Here is a 20,476-nt window from a genome sequence, read left to right on the forward strand (position 1 = left end):
ATAAAGACATGAAAACATATTGTTTGTGTGTTATTAGTTTAAGCAGGCTGTGTTTGTCTATTGTTGTGACCTAGATGAAGATCAATCAAATTCTTGCCACTGTATGTTAGCAGCACATTTGAGTTAGCCTGCACTGTAGCTAGTTAGCTACTAATGCATCGTGTTTTTTACATTTTCAAAATGTATTTACTTACTTGAATAGGTTCTCCCAACCATGTGGACGATTGGAAACAGGGCAGCATAGCTAGCTAATTTGTCCTGGTACATAAACATTGGGTTGTTATTTTACCTGAAATGCTCAAGGTCCTCTACTCCGACAATTAAACACCTCTTAAGGATYRWACCCTTTTTTTCAATTTTCGCCTAAAATGACATACCCAAATCTAACTGCCTGTAGCTCAGGACCTGAAGGAAGGATATGCATATTCTTGATACCRTTTGAAAGGAAACAATTTGAAGTTTGTGGAAATGTTAAATTAAAGTAGGAGAATGTAACACATTATATCTGGCAAAAGATAATACAAAGAAAAAAAGGCAATTTTGGGGGGCTAGATGGGACGCTAGTGCCCCACCTCGACAACATCCGGTGAAATTGCAGAGCGCGAAATTCAAAATACAAAAATCGTAATATTAAACATTCATGAAATACAAGTGTCTTACATTGTTTTAAGCTTAAGTGACTTAGGACTCTAGGCGCAATTTAGATTTTGGCCACTAGATGGCAGCAGTGTATGTGCAACGTTTTAGACTGATCCAATGATCCATTGCATTACTGTTCAAAATGTTGTTTCAAGTCTGCCCAAATGTGCCTAATTGGTTTCTTGATACATTTTCRAATTCATAACTGTGCACTCTCCTCAAACAATAGCATGGTATTCTTTCACTGTAATAGCTACTGTAAATTGGACAGTGCAGTTAGATTAACAATACCTTTTTGCTTTCTGCCCATATCAGGTATGTCTATGTCCTGGGAAATTGTCTTGCTACTTACAACGTCATGCTAATCACATTAGCGCACGTTAGCTCAACCATCACGCAGGGGGGACACAGATCCTGTAGAGGTTTTAATCCACAGATAAAACGGTAAACCRAATTCGTTTTTCATCATCTCTCCTTCCTTCAGGCTTCTTTTTCTTCTTTGAACTTTATATGGCGGTTGGCAACCAACTTTACAGCATTACTACAACTGACCAGATTGTGGACCTAAATTCATCYTTCAATCACCCATGTAGCTATTTGCTCCTAAAAACCAATGAGGAGATAGGAGAGGCCGGACTTGCAGCGCATTGAGCGTCACAAATAGAACCAATTTCTATTTTAGCGCCTGGCCATGCAGACGCTCGCGAGCAGTGGGGGTGCAATGAATGAATAACATGTACAGTATGTGTAAATGTATTTTGCAACGCTCGCACACGCGACGTTAGCAGTGTGGTCAGCATGTAAAGCCGAAACCACACAGAGACGTCAACAGGGTCAAAATATGCGTGCGAGAGTAAAGAGCGTCAATTCCCATACACTGCATAGCGCATGCCAACTTAATCCTCATTAATGTCCATAATAAACAGTTGTATTTATGTTCGCTATGTACCAAATGTGACCGATCGCCTTGATTTGGTCTTATGTTAAAGAAAATGTGCAATTGTTTTTTACATTTCATTGGATTAAAGCAGAKACACAGAGCTACAACATTATACATCATACACTGTATTTTGAGGAACAATGGGAAAGTAATTCTGMTTTGAAAGTTGATGAACTTGTWACCTCACGTTTGAGAAAATAGCCTTTGAATGTTTTGGTACCTACTGGAGAGCTCTCCTTTGTCTACATCCATTCAGCATTGTTCACACCCTCTTAAGCCAGCCCCACCCATCTTTTTAAGCACTTACGTGTGAGGTTTTGTGCTAAACAGTGAGTAGTGTAGTAAAGATTTAGACTAAAAGTGGTAAGAGTAGTAGCCTACAATAAGGAAAATTCCAGGTAAACAAAGGGTCCAGATAAAAATATTAGATGACGCTTACCCAGACACACTTGTCTAACTTGATGTGTCATGTGAAAGAAATGCTATAACCCCCAGCCACATCTTGCTAAGTGGATGGGTCTCTACAGGAGGTGTAAACGATACAGCCAAATGGTTACTTGCATAGTAGCAACATCAGATATATATAGTGTCAATATATAGAAAATAATATACAGTATGTACAAGAACAATATCAATGACGATATCAGGGATAGATGAGGTAGTTATATGCATACAATCAGGGGTAAAGTGGCTGAGCAACAGGATAAAAAAATAAATAGTAGCAGCAACRTATGTTAGGAGAGAGTCATATGAATAGATGCACTGCAGATAGTGCTGATGGCAGATCCATCCGAACCACACATGGAACAAGGGAATCTATATTCGGAGAGCCTGTTTCTGTCCTGCCCTTAACTTTGGTGCAGGGCATATGATGACCCCTGTCACAGTGCTGTTTCACAACACCAGCAATCTCAGACAAAGTGTTCACTCTGGTCTTTCTGAAGCGCTGCTTGATGAGGCCGGAGCACCAGTCGGAGACAAACTTGATGTGGCCTGTGATCAGGAAGTGAAGGTCCAGACTGTGGTGGAGCCTCTGGAAAATACAGAAATAATGTGAGGTCAATAAAAGTAGTACCAATCATGTTGGAGGACAATGAAATAATCAAAACGTGTTTATGCTTTACATACCAAGTGTTGTCATCGATTCCTTGTAGAGATGCCACATCACTGCTATTGTCACATGGGATGGCAGCAGCTTTCCACCGAAGTGTTTGTGTCCTGGGTGGTGTCCTGGTAATATTATTGCATTATCCTGTGTAGTTGTTGATTAAGTTCACAACTCGCTGCAAGTCCTCATGCTTGCTTAGGCCAGCTCTCTTTTCGATTGGAGGCATTAGACCATTCTCCATGTATGACTGGTGGAGGAGAGCCGGGTGTGTTCTACTGATGCTGAAAGACAAATTCCAGATACAAATATTTGAGCATTATTATACAATAGCCGTAATCACCGTCAGACACACCTGGCTAACTTGATGGGTCATGTAATCATCTGCTGTGGCAAATAAGCCATCCAATATTTTGTTGACCTAACTTTACACTCATTGACCTCCATACAAAAACTCCTTGCTTGGTGGGCAGAAAAAACACCCACCTGCTGGAGGAGACCGATTTTGGGTCGTGTTACCTCTCGCTTCTTCTGTTCCTCTATCTGTTACACTGCAAAATGACTGCAGTAAAAAAAKAGGTTATGTTGGATGTAGCATACTGCAGTTATACTGCACTCTGACTGCAATCTTTTTTTCGCAAGGGTGGGATCGGGTTGCTTGTCTCCCGAGTGGATCTATTTTACTTACCCTTTGGAAACATCACTCGGTATGCAGAGCAGTGCAGTTTTCAGATTTATCACTAACCCGTACTAATACCACAAGGTGGCAGCCTTTCACTGTGAAGACAGGCAACACAGCCCATCACCATCATACACTAAGTATGGTAATAAAAAATGTCTAATCAGTCTGTCTAATTGACAGACATTGATTAATCTAAATTGGCAAGAATATAATTTGATTCATTTGTTAAATCCAAATATTTATTATGTGTATTAACCTTTCAACTGCTATGCATTAGCCTACATGTTGTCCTCCCTCCATCCAGATGACAAAGGGGGTTCTTATCTACTTCAAAACACTGTTCTACCGCTCCATCAGTTTTGAGGTTATTGTTTGTACCAACCCAACCCCAGCTGCCTGTGAAGTGCCTATACCCCAGATTTGAAATGCAATGTTTTTATAACACAGATAATTTGACTCTGTACGCTGGTGCGATCTTGCATATAGGGCTGTGTTCTTGTACATCTGTGCACACAGTGTTAGACCCCAGCTGTACTGTATGTAACAAAATAATGTATCCAGTAAAGAGATAGCAAAATGTGCCTTCATAGGCACAGCTGTTGGTATCTAAAAATACTGATTAAGTTTGTTAGAGTACTCTTAAAAAGATGATTGTGAAGAGATGGCTAAGACAGTGCTTAAATTAATCAATCAAGGATGAAGGCCATCWAATAAAAAAATGGCCATCAAGAGAAACTAAATTTAACAGGTAGTGAAAATATAAATATTTACATTCATTTCCCCACCTCTTAACTGTGTTTTTCTACTAGGAGGGTGAGTGTCTAGCAAGGGGTTGCAGCCAGCCTGGACACCCCTTGGGTACTCATGCTGGAGACAAGGAAGTCTGTCCTTCTTGCTCTGCTTACTCGCAGGTCTGTCAGCACATTTAATAATACTGGAGAAGGCACTATCAACACTTGTAGGTTGCCAACGGTAAGCCTTGTCTTATATACCGAACAAAAATATAAATKCAACATACAACAATTTCAACAATTATACTAASTTACAGTTCATATAAGGAAATCAGTCAATTGAAATGGAATTCATTAGGCCCTAATCTATGGATTTCACATGACTGGGCAGGGGCACAGCCATGGGTGGGCCTGGGGGGGCATAGGCCGACCCACTGGGGAGCCAGGCCCAGCCAATCAGAATAAGTTTCCTCCCCTAGAAGGGCTTTAATACAAACAGAAAAACTCCTCAGTTTCATCAACTGTCCGAGTGGCTGGTCTCAGACTAAACCGCAGGTGAAGAAGCCGGATATGTAGGYCATGGGCTGGCGTGGTTACAYGTGAACTGCGGTTGTGAGGCCGGTTGGACGTACTGCCAAATTCTCTAAAACGACATTGGAGGCAGCTTATGGTAGAGAAAATAACATGAAATTCTCTGGCAACAGCTCTGGTGGATATTCCTGCAGTCAGCATGCTAATTGCACGCTCCGTCAAAACTTGAGACACCTGTGGCACATTTTAGAGTGGCCTTTTATTGTCCCCAGCATTGGRTACACCTTTTGAAATGATCATGTTGTTTAATCAGCTTCTTAAAATGCCACACCTGCCAGGTGGATTGATTATCTTGGCAAAGGAGAAATGCTCACTAACAGGGATGTAAACACATTTCTGTAAATTTTGAGAGAAATAAGCTTTTTGTGCATATGGAACATTTCTGGGATCTTTCATTTCAGCTCATGAAACATGGGACCAACACTTTACATGTTGCGTTTGTATTTTTATTCAGTATAGATGACTGGACTACAGAGCGGGAGACAAATCTCTACACTCTTGATGACGCTATTTATATCAAGGCGTCTGTAACTGGCCAAGCCACCAATTCTTCTGGATGCCTCCCGCTTTCAAAACATGGACATATCAAAAGTGAGATGATAAAATAAGTTATGAAAAAAGTCACACACGCCTCACATCATATACTGTATCTGTGGTGGCCTATCGGTAAAGACCCATGGCCATTACTTGTTGCCTTATTGTTGTGTTGCAGGTTTATATTAACTGTACCTTGAGAGCAGCTTTTGCATTTAGCCCTATAACTGCTGTCAACAAAGCCTACACATATAACCAGTCTACATCCAGGTGAGGGGGAAGGTACAGTATGAAGGTACTTTTAGCATAATTTCCTGCCAAGTTTTGTACTTACATTCACATGTGTTTTACCACTTCAATACCCATAATTGTTGTAAAATGTGACATGAGTGAGCAGTCAGACCATCAGAGCAGGGTCCTGTGGCCTCCGTTTCCATAGATGGCTGTCTGTGCATGGAGCTGAGGTGTGTGAATGCTGTGACTCCGGCTGTGAAAACATAAGGACGAGAAGGGGCATCTAGACGAGCGACTGAGGGTAATGCAAGTTTTTTTTGTACAATAACATACTGTAGCCTACATGTGTACATTTGTTTATTTTGATGATCCATGAAATACATATGTAACCAGAACAGAAAAAAATATTTGCATCATTTAGGAATTTACAGTACAGYCCCCTGTTGTGAAGCGTTACTTATTGACGTTTTGCCTCAATGTCTCCATTGYATCAGATACCAGAAGCCTCATGCAGGGACCTGCAATCACAAGAGCCACAGTTCAAGGCTCTAAGACCGTAGACAGACACAMAATGGAGGAGTGTAAGCACAGTGCAACGAGGGGCTTTTCTGGCCATGTRTTCAAAGTCAGGTTTATATAATGGCTTGGTTCTTCCCAGTAAGCATGGTYGTGAACGTATCTATTGAGTTTCTCCATTTGCCAGTGATTTGGTTATTTTGTTAGACTGGTTTAACATGCTTTAGTCTTTCTTTACACCTGTCATAACAGACATATCAATTGACCTATYATGCATTCCTTCATTGCAATGGTTTATAACGGCAACATGTTTGTCATTTCTGCAAGCCTATGTGAAAATGGTGTTTAATAAATCAAAGGCAGCAGTCTGGCATGGTTGATCTCATCTCTCATGGCTATTGTTGTGGCCACAGTATTACTGTGCAGCTTTCTGCTTTTGAGCAACAGAAAGAGCCTTCTAMACAGCACAGACGTAAAAAGTATTATTTTAACAAGTCCCTGCAACCAAAACTTTCGTAATGTGTTTATCTTGAGAAAACAAACCCCATCATTAGAAAATGTAMATACTACTTTAATATTTACACAAATGTCTCAAAAGGAGAAAAAGCAGTTTATCATAGAATGACTTGAGAGATTTTAAAAAGGAATTAAAATATTTTAAAAATCYACCCCAAACCACTAATTCACTGTGTTAAACACTAATATGAGAACAATATTTTTTTGTGATTTGTTTTAATTTTGGCGTTATAATATAGTTGGGAGCAACATAGAAAATCGACAAAAAAAAACACAATGCAACGCTCTATGGGCTAGCCTGCAAACGTAGCTACACACAATAATACCAGACAATATCAGCATGTAACGTAGCTAGTTAACTGTAAAATCGCCTAAACAAACTACACTATCAATTTAAGAGTCTACGATCTCACCATGTTCAACCTGCAGATCGATGTGCCTCACAGAATGGAGTATAACATTCGCAACGGCAGATGTACTTTTGAGGAGATAGGAAACGCYGACCAAGCTACACCAAGGGGCCGCGCGGTGCATTCTGGGCAATTCTGCGACAAGACGCGCTCTCCTTGATGTGAATGGGAGTCTATTGGGCACTAGCTAGACAAAACGACATTAGCACGAATTTCTATAAGATCTTTGGCAACAGCACCATGGACTAGAGGCAAATAGGAACAATATGCTAGACCATTCGTCAAATTACACATCTCAATGTAGAAATATCGCAAAAATATGATCAATGGCTCATTCGAAAGACATCCTCCCGAGTTATGACGTCGGCMAGTATTACAATCGGACATGTATGATAGACATTTGCGATCTAAAAGTTGTATTCCTATTAACTTCAGTGTAGTGAGAGGGACTTTATCACGGTGCTACGTAATACCGGCCACGTCTGCCTGCTTGAACGCCATTAACTCGGATACACGTGAAAAGACCCAGGGAATCGATAGAACATCACTCAGATGCACCAAAAAAAATATAACATTCAAAATGGGCGAACCTTTCCTTTAAATCACACATTTGGGGCGAGGAAATKAACATGAGCTGGTTTCCCTGACCCACATTGAGCCTACTTGAAAATAAATACAGTAGATTTAACAGGAATGTCCGCTTTACCAGACCCAGATTATTTTCCTTTGAGCCGCAATCATTCCGCACACATTTAGGAATGGTCAGAGATGATCAGCCTGGGGATTTCCTCAATCATACATTTTGTTTAGTGCATTAATCTTATTACAGGGCCTTCTGCCCACTCAACACAGCTGACTAGCAACTTGTAGACAAATATGGTATTTGACAAGGCAAAAAGCTTTTTATTACACATATTCCAGTTTTTTTACATAAAATATTTAAATATTAGTCTTCAAACATTGGGTTAAAACATTTACATTGACTTTCAAAAAATATTTACATCTTCATAACAAAAGTACAATTATAACTTTCTTTCAGTAATGTCACATACGTAAAGGCACTGTAAATTAAGTGGCTTTGTTCAACCAGGGAATGGTCTGAGACAATTACTGGGCACTTCTTTTCAAGGACGCAGACAGGAGCAGTCCTAGCCCTGAAAAGAAATTAGATATTTTAGACAAAGCACTGACTCAATGGAGCAGTTAACAATAGTTTCACTATTTAGATTACTCAAGTTCAAAGACAACCACAAACTGTATAGTCATATGAGTAAGACTTTGGTTAAAAGATAGGACATTTGTTTCATAATGGGTTTAATTAAGAGAATCATGTATGAATTGTAGATACCTTGGGTAGGCATTCAACTTAGTCATTTTGAAATTGTAATAACTCCTCTTTTCTTCTTGAGTCTTCTCCTGTCTGGTAGGAGCTATGCAACATTTTCAAATAATGAAATTGTCAGGATTATCATGTTTACATATAAATAATAGTGCAGTAAGGAAATACAGTAGATTATGCATGCCAATCTCRGTATTTTAGTGCTTAGTTTGGTAGCTGTGTTCCAGTGTGGTAGTCAGCTGGTCAGTTTAGCACGGTGTATGGTAGGTCTAGCTTCCTAGCCACCTCCCTTTTGAACACCATACTATATTCTCTTTTTCAATACCAATATCTCTGTCCGAGAGTGCCTTAGGAAAGGATTTCCCAACTGCCTTGATTTTTCAACACCCAGCAGGAAAGACAAAGCTTTAGCGGAATGGCCAAAAACAGGCAAAGGCAACTATGGCATGTACAGTAGCAAGTTGAAGTATCTAGCAAAAAGWTTGATCATGCAAATCACAGGTATCGTAGGGAATACATGAATATGAAACGCCAGACTGAATGTTAGTTCATGGGTTATGTAATTCCGTAAACAGCATTGTTTAGTTCAATTAATTGGCCAGCCGTATGGCTAGTTTATCCAAATAATTCATTTGTGTAATGAACAGTGTAAAGTACATTAGCAGAAGTTGTAGTGAATGCATATATAGTTAGGGGGRAAATAATAGCTGTGATTCAGTTGGTGAAATTGTGCACTATTTTCTAGTAAGAGAAATGATCAAATGTAGGTTCTCACCCTTTCATCTTCTGAAAACGATATAATACGAACAGCACAATAAGTGTAACTGCAAAAGATAAGGAATCAATCATAAGTCCCCTGTATGATCGTCAAATGGTCAAGAGAAAGTGTAATACATATCTGATAAACATGGTAACATTGGAAAGTCAGCAGTTTGACTAGGCCTACTAGTGTAACAGATCAAGTAATGTGAAGGAAATTCTTGATGAGTCACAGAAGGGAATGTTTTCCCCAGTACAGTATACAACAAAGAATCCAGTTTAGTTAGTCAGCATGTAAGGATGTGTTCTATAGGGCACGTGAGTGCGTCCGCATGTTGATTTTGTCCATCCACACTAGACGCGATCAGAACGCCAGGTTGAAATATTAAAACAAAATCTGAACTATATTAATTTTGGGACAGGTTGAAACACATGAAACATTCATGGACATTAGCTAGCTAACTTGCTGTTGCTAGCTAACATGCGGACGAACTGGGATAAACATTGGGTTGTTATTTTACCTGAAATGTACAAGATCCTTTTTTTTTTGCTGGATCTTTCTAGAATTTTGAGTCACATTGTGTGTTCTCTACTCTGACAATTAATCCACAGTTGAAAAAGGGGAAACCTTGTTAGTTTCTAGTGTTAGATTCTGGGTGAAACTTGGAACATTGTTAYACGCAGAAGCATATTATATAAAGGAGTGAAAGGGACTGGTTTTACATCAGAAGTTAATGGTTATCTGTAGGAAACAGATGGCTTTGGAATGTGTTGGGTGGACGGGAGGAAGTCACATGATTGCTATAGGGAAAGCGGATGGACATCTGTGGATTAGGCGAAGGAGCTGTTGAGGTCAAATCCCCTGAAGTGAGAAATTATGGTTTATTACACTCTTCCTGTCGAACCATAAGATGTAAGGATCGGAGAGGAGGAGGAGTGCCTAAAGTGGAGTATATATATACACAATTTGGTGGTAGAAACATGTTTGTCTGAATCCAGCTGTATCGACCCTTTGGGAAGAATTAAACTTGGTTAAGCTTCTCTAGTGTCCGTGAGTTATTTACTCTGAAAATTAGAACCTAATACTAGTAATATGTCCTTGTACAGTCTTCTTCTGTGTATTTTATATGGTGGTTGGCAACCAACTTTAAAGGTGCATTACCACAACCGACTGGAGTCTGGACCTCATTCATCTTTCAGTCGCCCCCGTGCGTATATGCTCCTAAAAACCAATGAGGAAATGGGAGTGGCGGGACTTGCAAGAACCAAGTTCTATTTTAGTGCCTGGCTACACAGATGCTCGTTCACACATGCAAGCAGTTTGAATAACCTCTATAATTTCATCCAATGTCTAAATGTATTTATCAACGCTYGCACATGCAACCTGGGCGGTGTGGTCAGCATGTTAAACTCAAAAGCCTATTGGACAAATTTTACCAGACACATATCTCCCTCTCAATTGTGATTGTTTCAAATGATTTATTTCTTACCTATGACGAAGCCGATCACACTTCCCACGACTGCTGCATGTGAGCTGGAAAAATCTATAACGACAAAATAATAATCACTTGAAATATCTTACTTGTAGTTGCGTTGATGTCATGTTCACCAATACCATGATGCCTCCCTGAAACTGCAAATACAAMATTACTATATAAATCATGGATAGGGAGTGAAAGTTATTACCATGGTCTAGACTCTAGAGAACTCTAACAAAGTTGATTCATTTGATCATCAAGCCCTTGATTATATTGGGCTAGATTTACTCTACCTTGTATTGTTGGTGGAACAGTCGATGTTGTTATTGGTTTCAAAGGAATGTCATTGACATCTATGAAATAGAAATGCACAATGGTTATTTTGTATTGCACCTTCATGCAGTGCTGTCATTTTTGTTTATATGTGTACACCTAGTGCTATGGCCACTGATGCAGACCTCTGGAACATCTACATTTTAAAAAGTCTAATAAATCCATGTAATATAGCCTACACCATCACAATCAATCCATTATTTATTTTAGACAGGTCTACAGAAACATGATATGAAGAAAATGTAGTAGATTCAGAAGAACAGAATAGCATACTGACTTTTCCTTATGTTAAGCACTGATCTGGCTATGCCATATGACTGTGRGAGAGACTACCATAGTTAATTTAGCAGACAAGATTTGCTTTATATTCCGTGGCATTATTTTATAGTATGAAGAATACAATTGAACATAGCTGAATAGAAACAATATTTTCTCAATGATTTGAGGGATTTGCAACTATTCTGTGTTGAGTGGTTAAAAAAGAAGTCCTCCTACAGTTGAAGTCGGCAGTTTACATACACCTTAGCCAAATACATTTAAACTCACATTCACAATTCCTGACATTTAATCCTCATAAAAATTCCCTGTTTTAGGTCAGTTAGGATCACCGCTTTATTTTAAGAATGTGAAATGTCAGAATAATAGCAGAGAGAATTATTTATTTCAGCTTTTATTTCTTTCATCATATTCCCAGTGGGTCAGAAGTTTACATACACTCAATTAGTATTTGGTAGCATTGCCTTTAAAATTGTTTAACCTGGGTCAAACGTGTCGGATAGCCTTCCACAAGCTTCCCACAATAAGTTGGTTGAATTTTGGCCCATTCCTCCTGACAGAGCTGGTGTAACTGAGTCAGGTTTGTAGGCCTCCTTGCTCGCACACACTTTTTCAGTTCTGCCCAGACTTTCTATGGGATTGAGGTCACGGCTTTGTGATGGCCATTCCAATACCTTGACTTTGTTGTCCTTAACTTCACTAGGGTAGGGGGCAGCATTCGGAATTTTGGATGAAAAGCGTGCCCAAATTAAAATGCCTGCTACTCAGCCATAAAAGCTAGAATATGCATATAATTAGTAGATGGAGAGAAAACACTGAAGTTCAAAACTGGTTGAATGATGTCTGAGTATAACAGAACGCATATGGCAGGTAAAAACCTGAGAAAAAAATCCAACCAGGAAGTGGGAAATCTGAGGTTTGTAGTTTTTCAAGTTATTGCCTATCGAATATACAGTGTCTACGGGATCATATATTCCACTAGATGTCAGTCTTTAGAACCTTGTTTGATGCTTCTACTGTGAAGGATGGGGGAATGAGAGCTGAATGAGTCAGAGGTCTGCCAAAGTGGCATGAGCTGATCACGTGCGCTCACGTGAGAGTTAGCTTGCGTTCCATTGCATTTCTACAGACAAAGGAATTCTCCGGTTGGAACATTATTGAAGATTTATGATAAAAACATCCTAAAGATTGATTCTATACGTCGTTTGACATGTTTCTACGAACTGTAATATGACTTTGTCTGGACTTGCCCGCGCCTCGTGAATTTGGATTGTGTACTAAACGCGAACAAAAATTAGGTATTTGGACATAAATGGACTTTATCGAACATATCAAACATTTATTGTGGAACTGGGATTCCTGATGAAGATCAAAGGTAAGTGAATATTTACAATGCTATGTTGACTTCTGTTGACTCCAAAGTAGATGTCCTAACCGACTTGCCAAAACTGGCTTTTTCTTTGCAACTCTGCCTACAAGGCCAGCATCCCGGAATCGCCTCTTCACTGTTGAGACTGGTGTTTTGTGCGTACTATTTAATGAAGCTACCAGTTGAACACTTGTGAGGCGTCTATTTCTCAAACTAGACACTATGTACTTGTCCTCTTGCTCAGGTGTGCACCGGGGCCTCCCACTGCTCTTTTGGTTAGAGACAGTTTGCTCTGTTCTGTGATGGGAGTCGTACACAGCGTTGTACGAGATCTTCAGTTTCTTGGCAATTTCTCGCATGGAATAGCCTTCATTTCTCAGAACAAGAATAGACTGACGAGTTTCARAAGAAAGGTCTTTGTTTCTGGCCATTTTGAGCCTGTAAGCGAACCCACAAATGCTGATGCTCCAGATACTCAACTAGTGTAAATTAGGCCAGTGTTATTGCTTCTTCAAATCAGAACAACAGTCTTCAGCTATGCTACCATATTTGCAAAACGGTTTTCTAATGATCAATTAGCCTTTTAAAATGATAAACTTGGATTAGCTAACACAAGGTGCCACTGGAACACAGGATTGATGGTTGCTGATAAATGGGCCTCTGTACACTTATGTAGATATTACATAAAAAAATCTGCCATTTCCAGCTACAATAGTCAACATATACACTGTATTTCTGATCAATATGTTATTTTAAAATGGACAAAAAAAAAGAAGCTTTTCTTTCAAAAACAAGGAAATTTATAAGTGACCCCAAACTTTTGAACGATAGTGTATGCCTGTTAGGTTCTACACCTGTTGTAGAACTGATTAATGTGCTTAATTTTAAGAAGGTATTTGGCCACTTAACAAAACATATATGCCTACATGAGGTGTGCGACTATGATTTTTAAAAGTCGCAGTTTCTTGCCTTACTGCACACAAGCTGGGCATCATTCACAAGTGATAGGCTAATATTGTCACCCATCAGACTGTTCTTGATTTAATCTCATCTTTACATACAGTGCATGCGGAAGTATTCAGACCGCTTGACATTTTCCACATTTTGTTACAGCCCTATTCTAAAATGGAAATCGTTTTTTCCTCTCAATCTACACACAATACCCCATAATGACAAAGCAAAAACAGGTTAAAATGTTTTGCAAATGTATAAAAAATAAAAATCTAATTTTCATAAGAATTCAGACCYTTTACTTTGGCAGGGATTACAGCCTCTAGTCGTCTTTGGTATGATGCTACAAGCTTGGCACACCTTTATTTGGGGAATTTCTCCCATTCTTCTCTGCAGATACTCTCAAGCTCTGTCAGGTTGGATTGGGAGTATAGCTGCATAGCTATTTTCAGGTCTCTCCAGAGATGTTCAATCTGGTTTAAGTCCGGGCTCTGGCTGGGCCACTCAAGAACATTCAGAGACTTGTCCCGAAGCCACTCCTGCGTTGTCTTGGCTGTGTGCTTAGGGTTGTTGTGCTGTTCGAAGGTGAACCTTCACCCCAGTCTGAGATCCTGAGCGCTCTGGAGCAGGTTTTCATCAAGAATCTCTAATTTGTGCAGTTCATCTTTCCCTCGATCCTGACCTGTCTCCAAACGTGATACTTGGCATTCAGGCCAAAAGAGTTCAATCTTGGTTTCATCAGACCAGAGAATATTGTTTCTCATGATCAGTCCTTTAGGTGCCTTTTGGAAAACTCCAAGCGGGCTGTCATGTGTCTTTCACCGAGTATTGGCTTCGGTCTGGCCACTCTACCAGGCCTGATTGGTGGAGAGCTGCAGAGATCGGAGAACCTTCCAGAAGGACAACCATCTCCACAGAGGAACTCTGTCAGAGTGACYATCAGGTTCTTGGTCACCTCCCTGACCAAGGCCCTTTTCCCCCCAATTGCTCAATTTAACCGGRCGGCCAGCTCTAGGAAGAATCTTGGTGGTTCCAAACTTCCTCCATTTAAGAATGATGGAGGCCACTGTGTTCTTGTGGACYTTCAATGCTGCAGAAATGTTTTGGTACTCTTCCCCAGATCTGTGCCTCGACAATCCTGTTTAGGCGCTCTACGGACAATTCCTTTGACCTCATGGCTTGGTTTTTGCTCTGACAAACTGTCAACTGTGGGACCTTATATAGACAGGTGTGCCTTTCCAAATCATGTCTAATCAMTTGTATTTACCACAGGTGGACTCCAAGTTGTAGAAAATTTCATAAGGGTCTGAATACTTAGGTAAATAAGGTATTTCTGTTTATTATTTATAAAAAACAGTTTTTGCTTTGTCATTATGGGGTATTGTCTGTAGATTGAGGATAAAGCTGTAATCTAACAAAATGTGGAAGGGAAGRGGTCTGAATACTTTCCGAATGCACTGTATACTAAATAATATGTTTTGATTCATAATGGACCATTATCACACACCTGTCTCAAAACAGGGGCAGGGGAAAACAATACATGTTATCGATGCACTTATATAGGGAATAGAGGACGCTTTTCCTGTGCCAGCCAGGTAGGCTATACTTCTGTTGCTTCTCTTCACAATGTGCTTAATATTAGGAAAGTTGAAATAAATAGTAGCTGATGGGATCCTCTTTTTAAGAGGCCATCACTCGGTTTTGTCACGCGATTGCATAGCTTATAGAAATGTTACGCAACATGCTCTCATGAAGTGTTTAATTAGATTTTTGATTACATTTGCATTGATGTCAGTGATTAGAGRGACAATAGAGTGCGGAGTACCAGGCAGTTAGCAAGTTTGGAAGGCTACTAATGACCATCAGCAGCATCAGAGCTTGGAGAAGCCTAATTACTGTGACTAAACGGTCAAGTGGAATTTGGCTGCCGTCATGACTCGTGATSGCCAGTAATACGGTCACCATAACAGCCCTATGTACACCAATGTTAACAYTAAAATAATCACTTGAATTAGCTTACTTGTAGCTGTGTTGGTGTCATGTTCACCAATGCTATGATGCGTCCCTGAAACTGCAAATAATTATATAATMATGCATAGGGACAGAATGTTATTACCATGGTCTAGACTCTAGAGAAATCTAACGTAGTTGATTCAACTAATCGTCAAGCCCTTGATTACACTGGGCTAGATTTACTTGGATTTGCTCTACCTTGTATTGTGGGTGGAACAGTCGATGTTATTGATGCTGATATGGTTGTTGGTTTCAAAGGAATGTCATTGACATCTATGAAATAGAAATGCACAATGGTTATTTTGTATTGCACCTTCAGGCATACACCACTGTTACATGTTACACAGAGGGATTTAAAGAAGAAAGATCAATGACAATGTTCCTTATCATAGTCTGATGGTGCAACCCACTGGGCACGCAGTTGAATCAACGTTGTTTCAAATTCATTTGTCAACCTATTGTGACATGGAATCTATGTTGAAAACACGTTTACCAAAAGGAGTCACTGTTCAAGCAGCAATCGTTGGACTGTGGCTTCACATTTTACTTCAATATACCTCTTTAGTTAATGGCATGACATTGAATCAATGACTTTGATTCAAACATACCATTTTACTATCAACATTGAAAGGTCAAATAAAATATGTCTAATCAAATATTAAATTAATAATAATTTCAAACACCCAATCTTGACTATAGACCCTTTTCCAGTACACGACACACTGACGTCATGCACAGATGCTCGCGACTCTTGGCGGCAGTAAGAAAGCAATTGCCATCTGCGCCCATTCAACATAGCCTAGATTTAGGTTTKTATTACTTCTAAACAAAATGTTAGGGTTCTCATACGCTTACAAATACGTCTTGATTCTTGCTTGAACAGTCTAATATTATTTTTTGGTTGTGATCTTTGCAAAATAATTATTTTGGATGCAGTAGTTAGCTGGAATGGTAACGCTCATTGACATTGGCTAGCTTTTGCTACAGCCTAAGAGACATTTTACTAGTTGAAGTTGAAGTGTTTWAAAAAAAAGTATAATGCAATTGATATGCAATGATAATGACAAACATTATATTCATACAAGCAGGACATTCATACGAGCCTTAAAATCCAATTATAATCCAAAAGTAGTGTGAAATGCACTCGGAAGCAACATGTAAAGAGGCTTTTTTTTGCTGGCGTTCTAGAAGAACTGCATGTTCTGCCACCAAMTTCCATGCATCGCCCTCGTGCAGCAATGTTTGCAAACACAGAAAGGGTTCTATAGGAAGGAAAAGATTACATTTCTACGTGGAATTTTCTATGCAAATTTCAACAAACATTGTTCTGATGATTATGTTGAAATTTGATTGATGTAACAACCTGTTAGTCAAGTAATTCATTGTATTTAAGTTGAAGTTTTAGCTAAATTACAATGTTTACAACACTGGTTGGAATAACAAACAGTACTGGTTGATTACTTTTTGCAAATCCAAATGTGTTTTCCATGTCACTCACAATAGGGTGACAAATTACATTGAAACAACATTGATTCAACCAGTGGATGCATGCAGTGTCTAGATGTAAGGTGTTCGCAGATCATTTATCAAACATAAATGGAATTCATACCTTTGCATTCAGGACGGAATGAGTTGTATTCACCATCTTCATCGCACTCAATGGATTTGTTTCCAATGAGGGTGTAACCTTCATCACAGGAATACTGTATGACATCCCCATACTCTGGAAACTGTTTGTCAGGCTTCTCTGAGATCATGCCATTCATTATATCAATAGGWTCTTCACAAGTTACCACTGAGGGAGACATACATGGGTGCATTATATTTGTTAGTGCTGAGCGACTAACCAAATTATAATTTTTGGCCTATTAAACTACTAATTGACCAAAGTCTTTTTTGTGAGCCAGATTCGCCGTTTCTCTAGACCGAAATCAAATCATTCACAATAGAAATCAAGTCGAGGGGCAAATCGCAATTGCATACTCCTTGCGTCCCATMTCCTCCTTCTCAAAACCCCTTTTTTTTTCTCTCATCCAATATTTTTGAGAAGGAGAGGACGTGAGGACCATGCAATTGAGATTCTCCCAAGAACTATGTGGGATGCTGGGCTAAAGGAAGTTGTAGTTTATTAACACTACATTCATGTGAATTGCAGGGCCCTAATTTTCTGCCTGATTCCATTGAATTTCCCCCAAAATTCTATTCTGTTTTTTCCAGGTTTCTGTTTCCCTCTGTTTTTTCAGGTTTTCCACAAAAATCACTTTAATAGAAAAAATATTCTGAACAAAATGCAACAATTTAAGATTTTACTGAGTTACAGTTCATATGAGGAAATCAGTCAATTGAAATAAATTCATTAGGCCCTAATCGATGGATTTCACATGAATACAGATATGCATCTGTTGGTCACAGAAAAAAAAAAAAGCCTCAATGGGGCTCAGGATCTCATCACGGTATTTTTGTGCATCCAATTGCTAATCAATAAATGCAATTGTGTTCGTAGCTTATGGCTGCCCATACCATATTTTTCACATTTAAATTWAAAAAAATTATAATAATAATTAATTCTCTGGCAACAGCACCGGTGGACATTCTACATTCAGCATGCCAATTGCACGCTCGCTCAAAACTTCTGTGGCATTGTGTTGTGACAAAACTGGCCATTTTAGAGTGGCATTTTATTGTCACAAGGTGCACCTGTGTAATGATCATGGAGTTTAATCAGCTTCTTGATATGACATACCTGTCTGGTGGATGGATTATCTTTGCAAAGGAGAAATGCTCACTAACAGGGATGTAAACAAATTTGTGGGCAAAAGTTAAGAGAAATACGCTTTGTGTGTGTATGTAACATTTCTGAAATCTTTTATTTCAGCTCATGAAACGTGGGACACTTTATATATTTTTGTACAGTGTAATTTGGATTTTCTAAGTCCGTAACAGTGCTTCAACCACAACAGGAGACCACTTTTAAGGTCTGGGATTATTATTAAATTGTACTTGTTACCCAATTGGTAGTTACAGTCAATGTTTTGGTAATTGAACGGTCACTATTTTTGGCTCTAAAATAATAATCGAACGGAAACGGCAGTAATTTGTGTTCTTCATTCAAACAAGTTCAATGCCTTAGAYGTCCAAGGTGTGTCAATGGCAAATATGTAAGATTTACCTTCACATCTTGATCTTCCACTCCAACCTGTGGCATAACACTGCCTGTAACTTGATCCCTGAACTTGATAGCTAGAGGTGGAGAGAGCATGTGTGTGTGAGAGAGAGAGAGGGGGGGGGGGGGTCTGGCATTGAATCTTTGTGCAAAATAATTCCCCCATACTATGATGATACATCAGATATTGAAGCATACTCACCCTTTATCACAAATTGCTCTTGCTGAAGCACCAAAAAGCGTCCCTCCCTTATCAAACTCATATGTCAAATGTGGCATCTCCTTGGGTGCACCGCAGTCCTTATCTGAAATGAATAATCAGCGAGGTAATGGAAGCATTAAAACAATCAACCAACAGTAAACGCTCAACAATCGCACTTGACAGAAGAGGGGCTAGTATTTTGCCGCCTACGTTTGCAGATTAATTCCAGGGTGCTCCACTCTCCACTCGTGCAGGTGACGCTTTCAGATCCTTGCTCTTTCATGTAGCCGTTGGCACATTGAAACGTGACTTCCGAGCCCTCCGGAAAATCGTTCTTTAGGAGCGCATCATTCGTTAGAAAGACATTTTGATTTCCCTCCACTTGAGGTTTGGGACATTCAGCTGAGGATATGATACAGTAAAATAGGTAAACTCCACACACAGATATAATTACGTTAGCAACGTATGTAGCTCGCTAAGCAAAACATTTTCAGGTAAAACTTCTATCAACCTTATCTAGGAAAGGGTTACCATGGCTAGAAACTCACTCACAATCTCCACTTGTTATAAAGATAAGGCATATCAAGCACTTGGTCCATGAATTTGAATAAAACATTTTAAAGTCGAATTTATGTGAAGACAAGTCAGTGTCTCGACCTAACAATTTCTCTATCCTTGTTGAGTTTCTATAGCTTACTGATCAGTCCCAGACCATCGACGACTTCAACTGTGTGTTGATCATTTCACTTTATAGCAACTGTGCGGGGCTTGACGTAACACCACGCGCAGCGTGCCCCTCCCGAGCCAGTGACGTACGTCGGCGAGTTAATCTTTGTTACTCATTCCAATTCTTTGGACACGCCACACCTCTATAGATTAATGCCAAAGTCTAGACCAGTTTGACTAATTCACTACGCAAACACCATATAAAATAATTTGTATCTGAATAATTTATTGGAGACCGAAAAAACGAAGTGAAACCCAATCTGAGACCATCAAGACCCATTTCTAACCCCATTGGCCCTTGGTATAAAGTCTAATAATAATAATAATAATAATAAATTGAAAGTAATAACCTAATAATACATCCCAACGTGGAAATGTGGGTAATATTTGATTGACATGTTGATCAATGACATTTCAACCAACCTATTCACCCATTTAAAATTCCCAATGTGTTATAACTATATGCTTTCGGCCATCTAAAAGCACAACAAAATTCCAATGAAAACGATCAGATTTTTGGTTTAGTTGTCATCTAAATGTGTTATCACGCACAACAAAGTTCAAATGGGAATATAATGTCAGATATGTTGTATTTATACAACAATTGAATGTGTTATGACTGTGCTTCATCTAATAGCACATACTGTAGTGCAAGTGATCAGTGCTGTTTGAGATTGTGCYGATTATTATAGCAATTGTGAAGATCTCCACAGACCTGCCACCTTGCATGCAATCCAACCTGGTCTCAGCGCAAAACGTATTATATTATAATTAGCAACTACTTAGTGAGTTAGCTAACCCTTCCCCTAACCCTATATTTAACCTAACTCCAAACCCTAACCTTAAGCCTAACCTAATGTAGCATATCATACTAAAGTAGTCTAACATAACATATCATACTGTATTAAACAGTGGTGGCCGTTTAACATGCGGCAGGATAATTTTTTAAATTTATTAGCATGTTCTTAT

General features: G+C 39.2%; 1 protein-coding gene across 16 annotated transcripts; it reads right to left on the reverse strand.

The window, feature by feature from the left end:
* Positions 1–1,639: 1,639 nt before the first annotated feature.
* On the reverse strand, positions 1,640–19,565 carry LOC111967924 (complement decay-accelerating factor-like). Of its 16 annotated transcripts, XR_011480385.1 has the most exons (15): positions 19,334–19,531; positions 18,992–19,183; positions 18,782–18,884; positions 18,586–18,656; positions 17,026–17,211; positions 15,615–15,689; positions 15,424–15,474; positions 10,768–10,827; positions 10,487–10,540; positions 8,247–8,328; positions 6,902–8,052; positions 5,557–5,974; positions 3,171–3,246; positions 2,708–2,968; positions 1,640–2,612 (listed from the first exon to the last, which is right to left on the reverse strand). XR_011480385.1 is itself a non-coding variant. In XM_023993411.2 (10 exons), exons 1-10 carry the CDS (start codon positions 19,395–19,397, stop codon positions 10,193–10,195), a joined length of 882 nt encoding a protein of 293 aa, XP_023849179.1. In that variant the 5' UTR covers positions 19,398–19,531; the 3' UTR covers positions 9,070–10,192. The 16 variants fall into 16 exon arrangements, 1 of the variants encoding a protein (XP_023849179.1); XR_011480393.1 differs by lacking the exon at positions 3,171–3,246 and having other exon boundaries at positions 5,557–5,709; XR_011480389.1 differs by having other exon boundaries at positions 2,708–5,709; positions 5,891–5,974.
* Positions 19,566–20,476: the final 911 nt, after the last annotated feature.

The sequence above is a fragment of the Salvelinus sp. IW2-2015 genome, linkage group LG1 (assembly GCF_002910315.2).
Source record: "Salvelinus sp. IW2-2015 linkage group LG1, ASM291031v2, whole genome shotgun sequence".
In the NCBI taxonomy this organism is placed as follows: Eukaryota; Metazoa; Chordata; class Actinopteri; order Salmoniformes; family Salmonidae; genus Salvelinus; species Salvelinus sp. IW2-2015.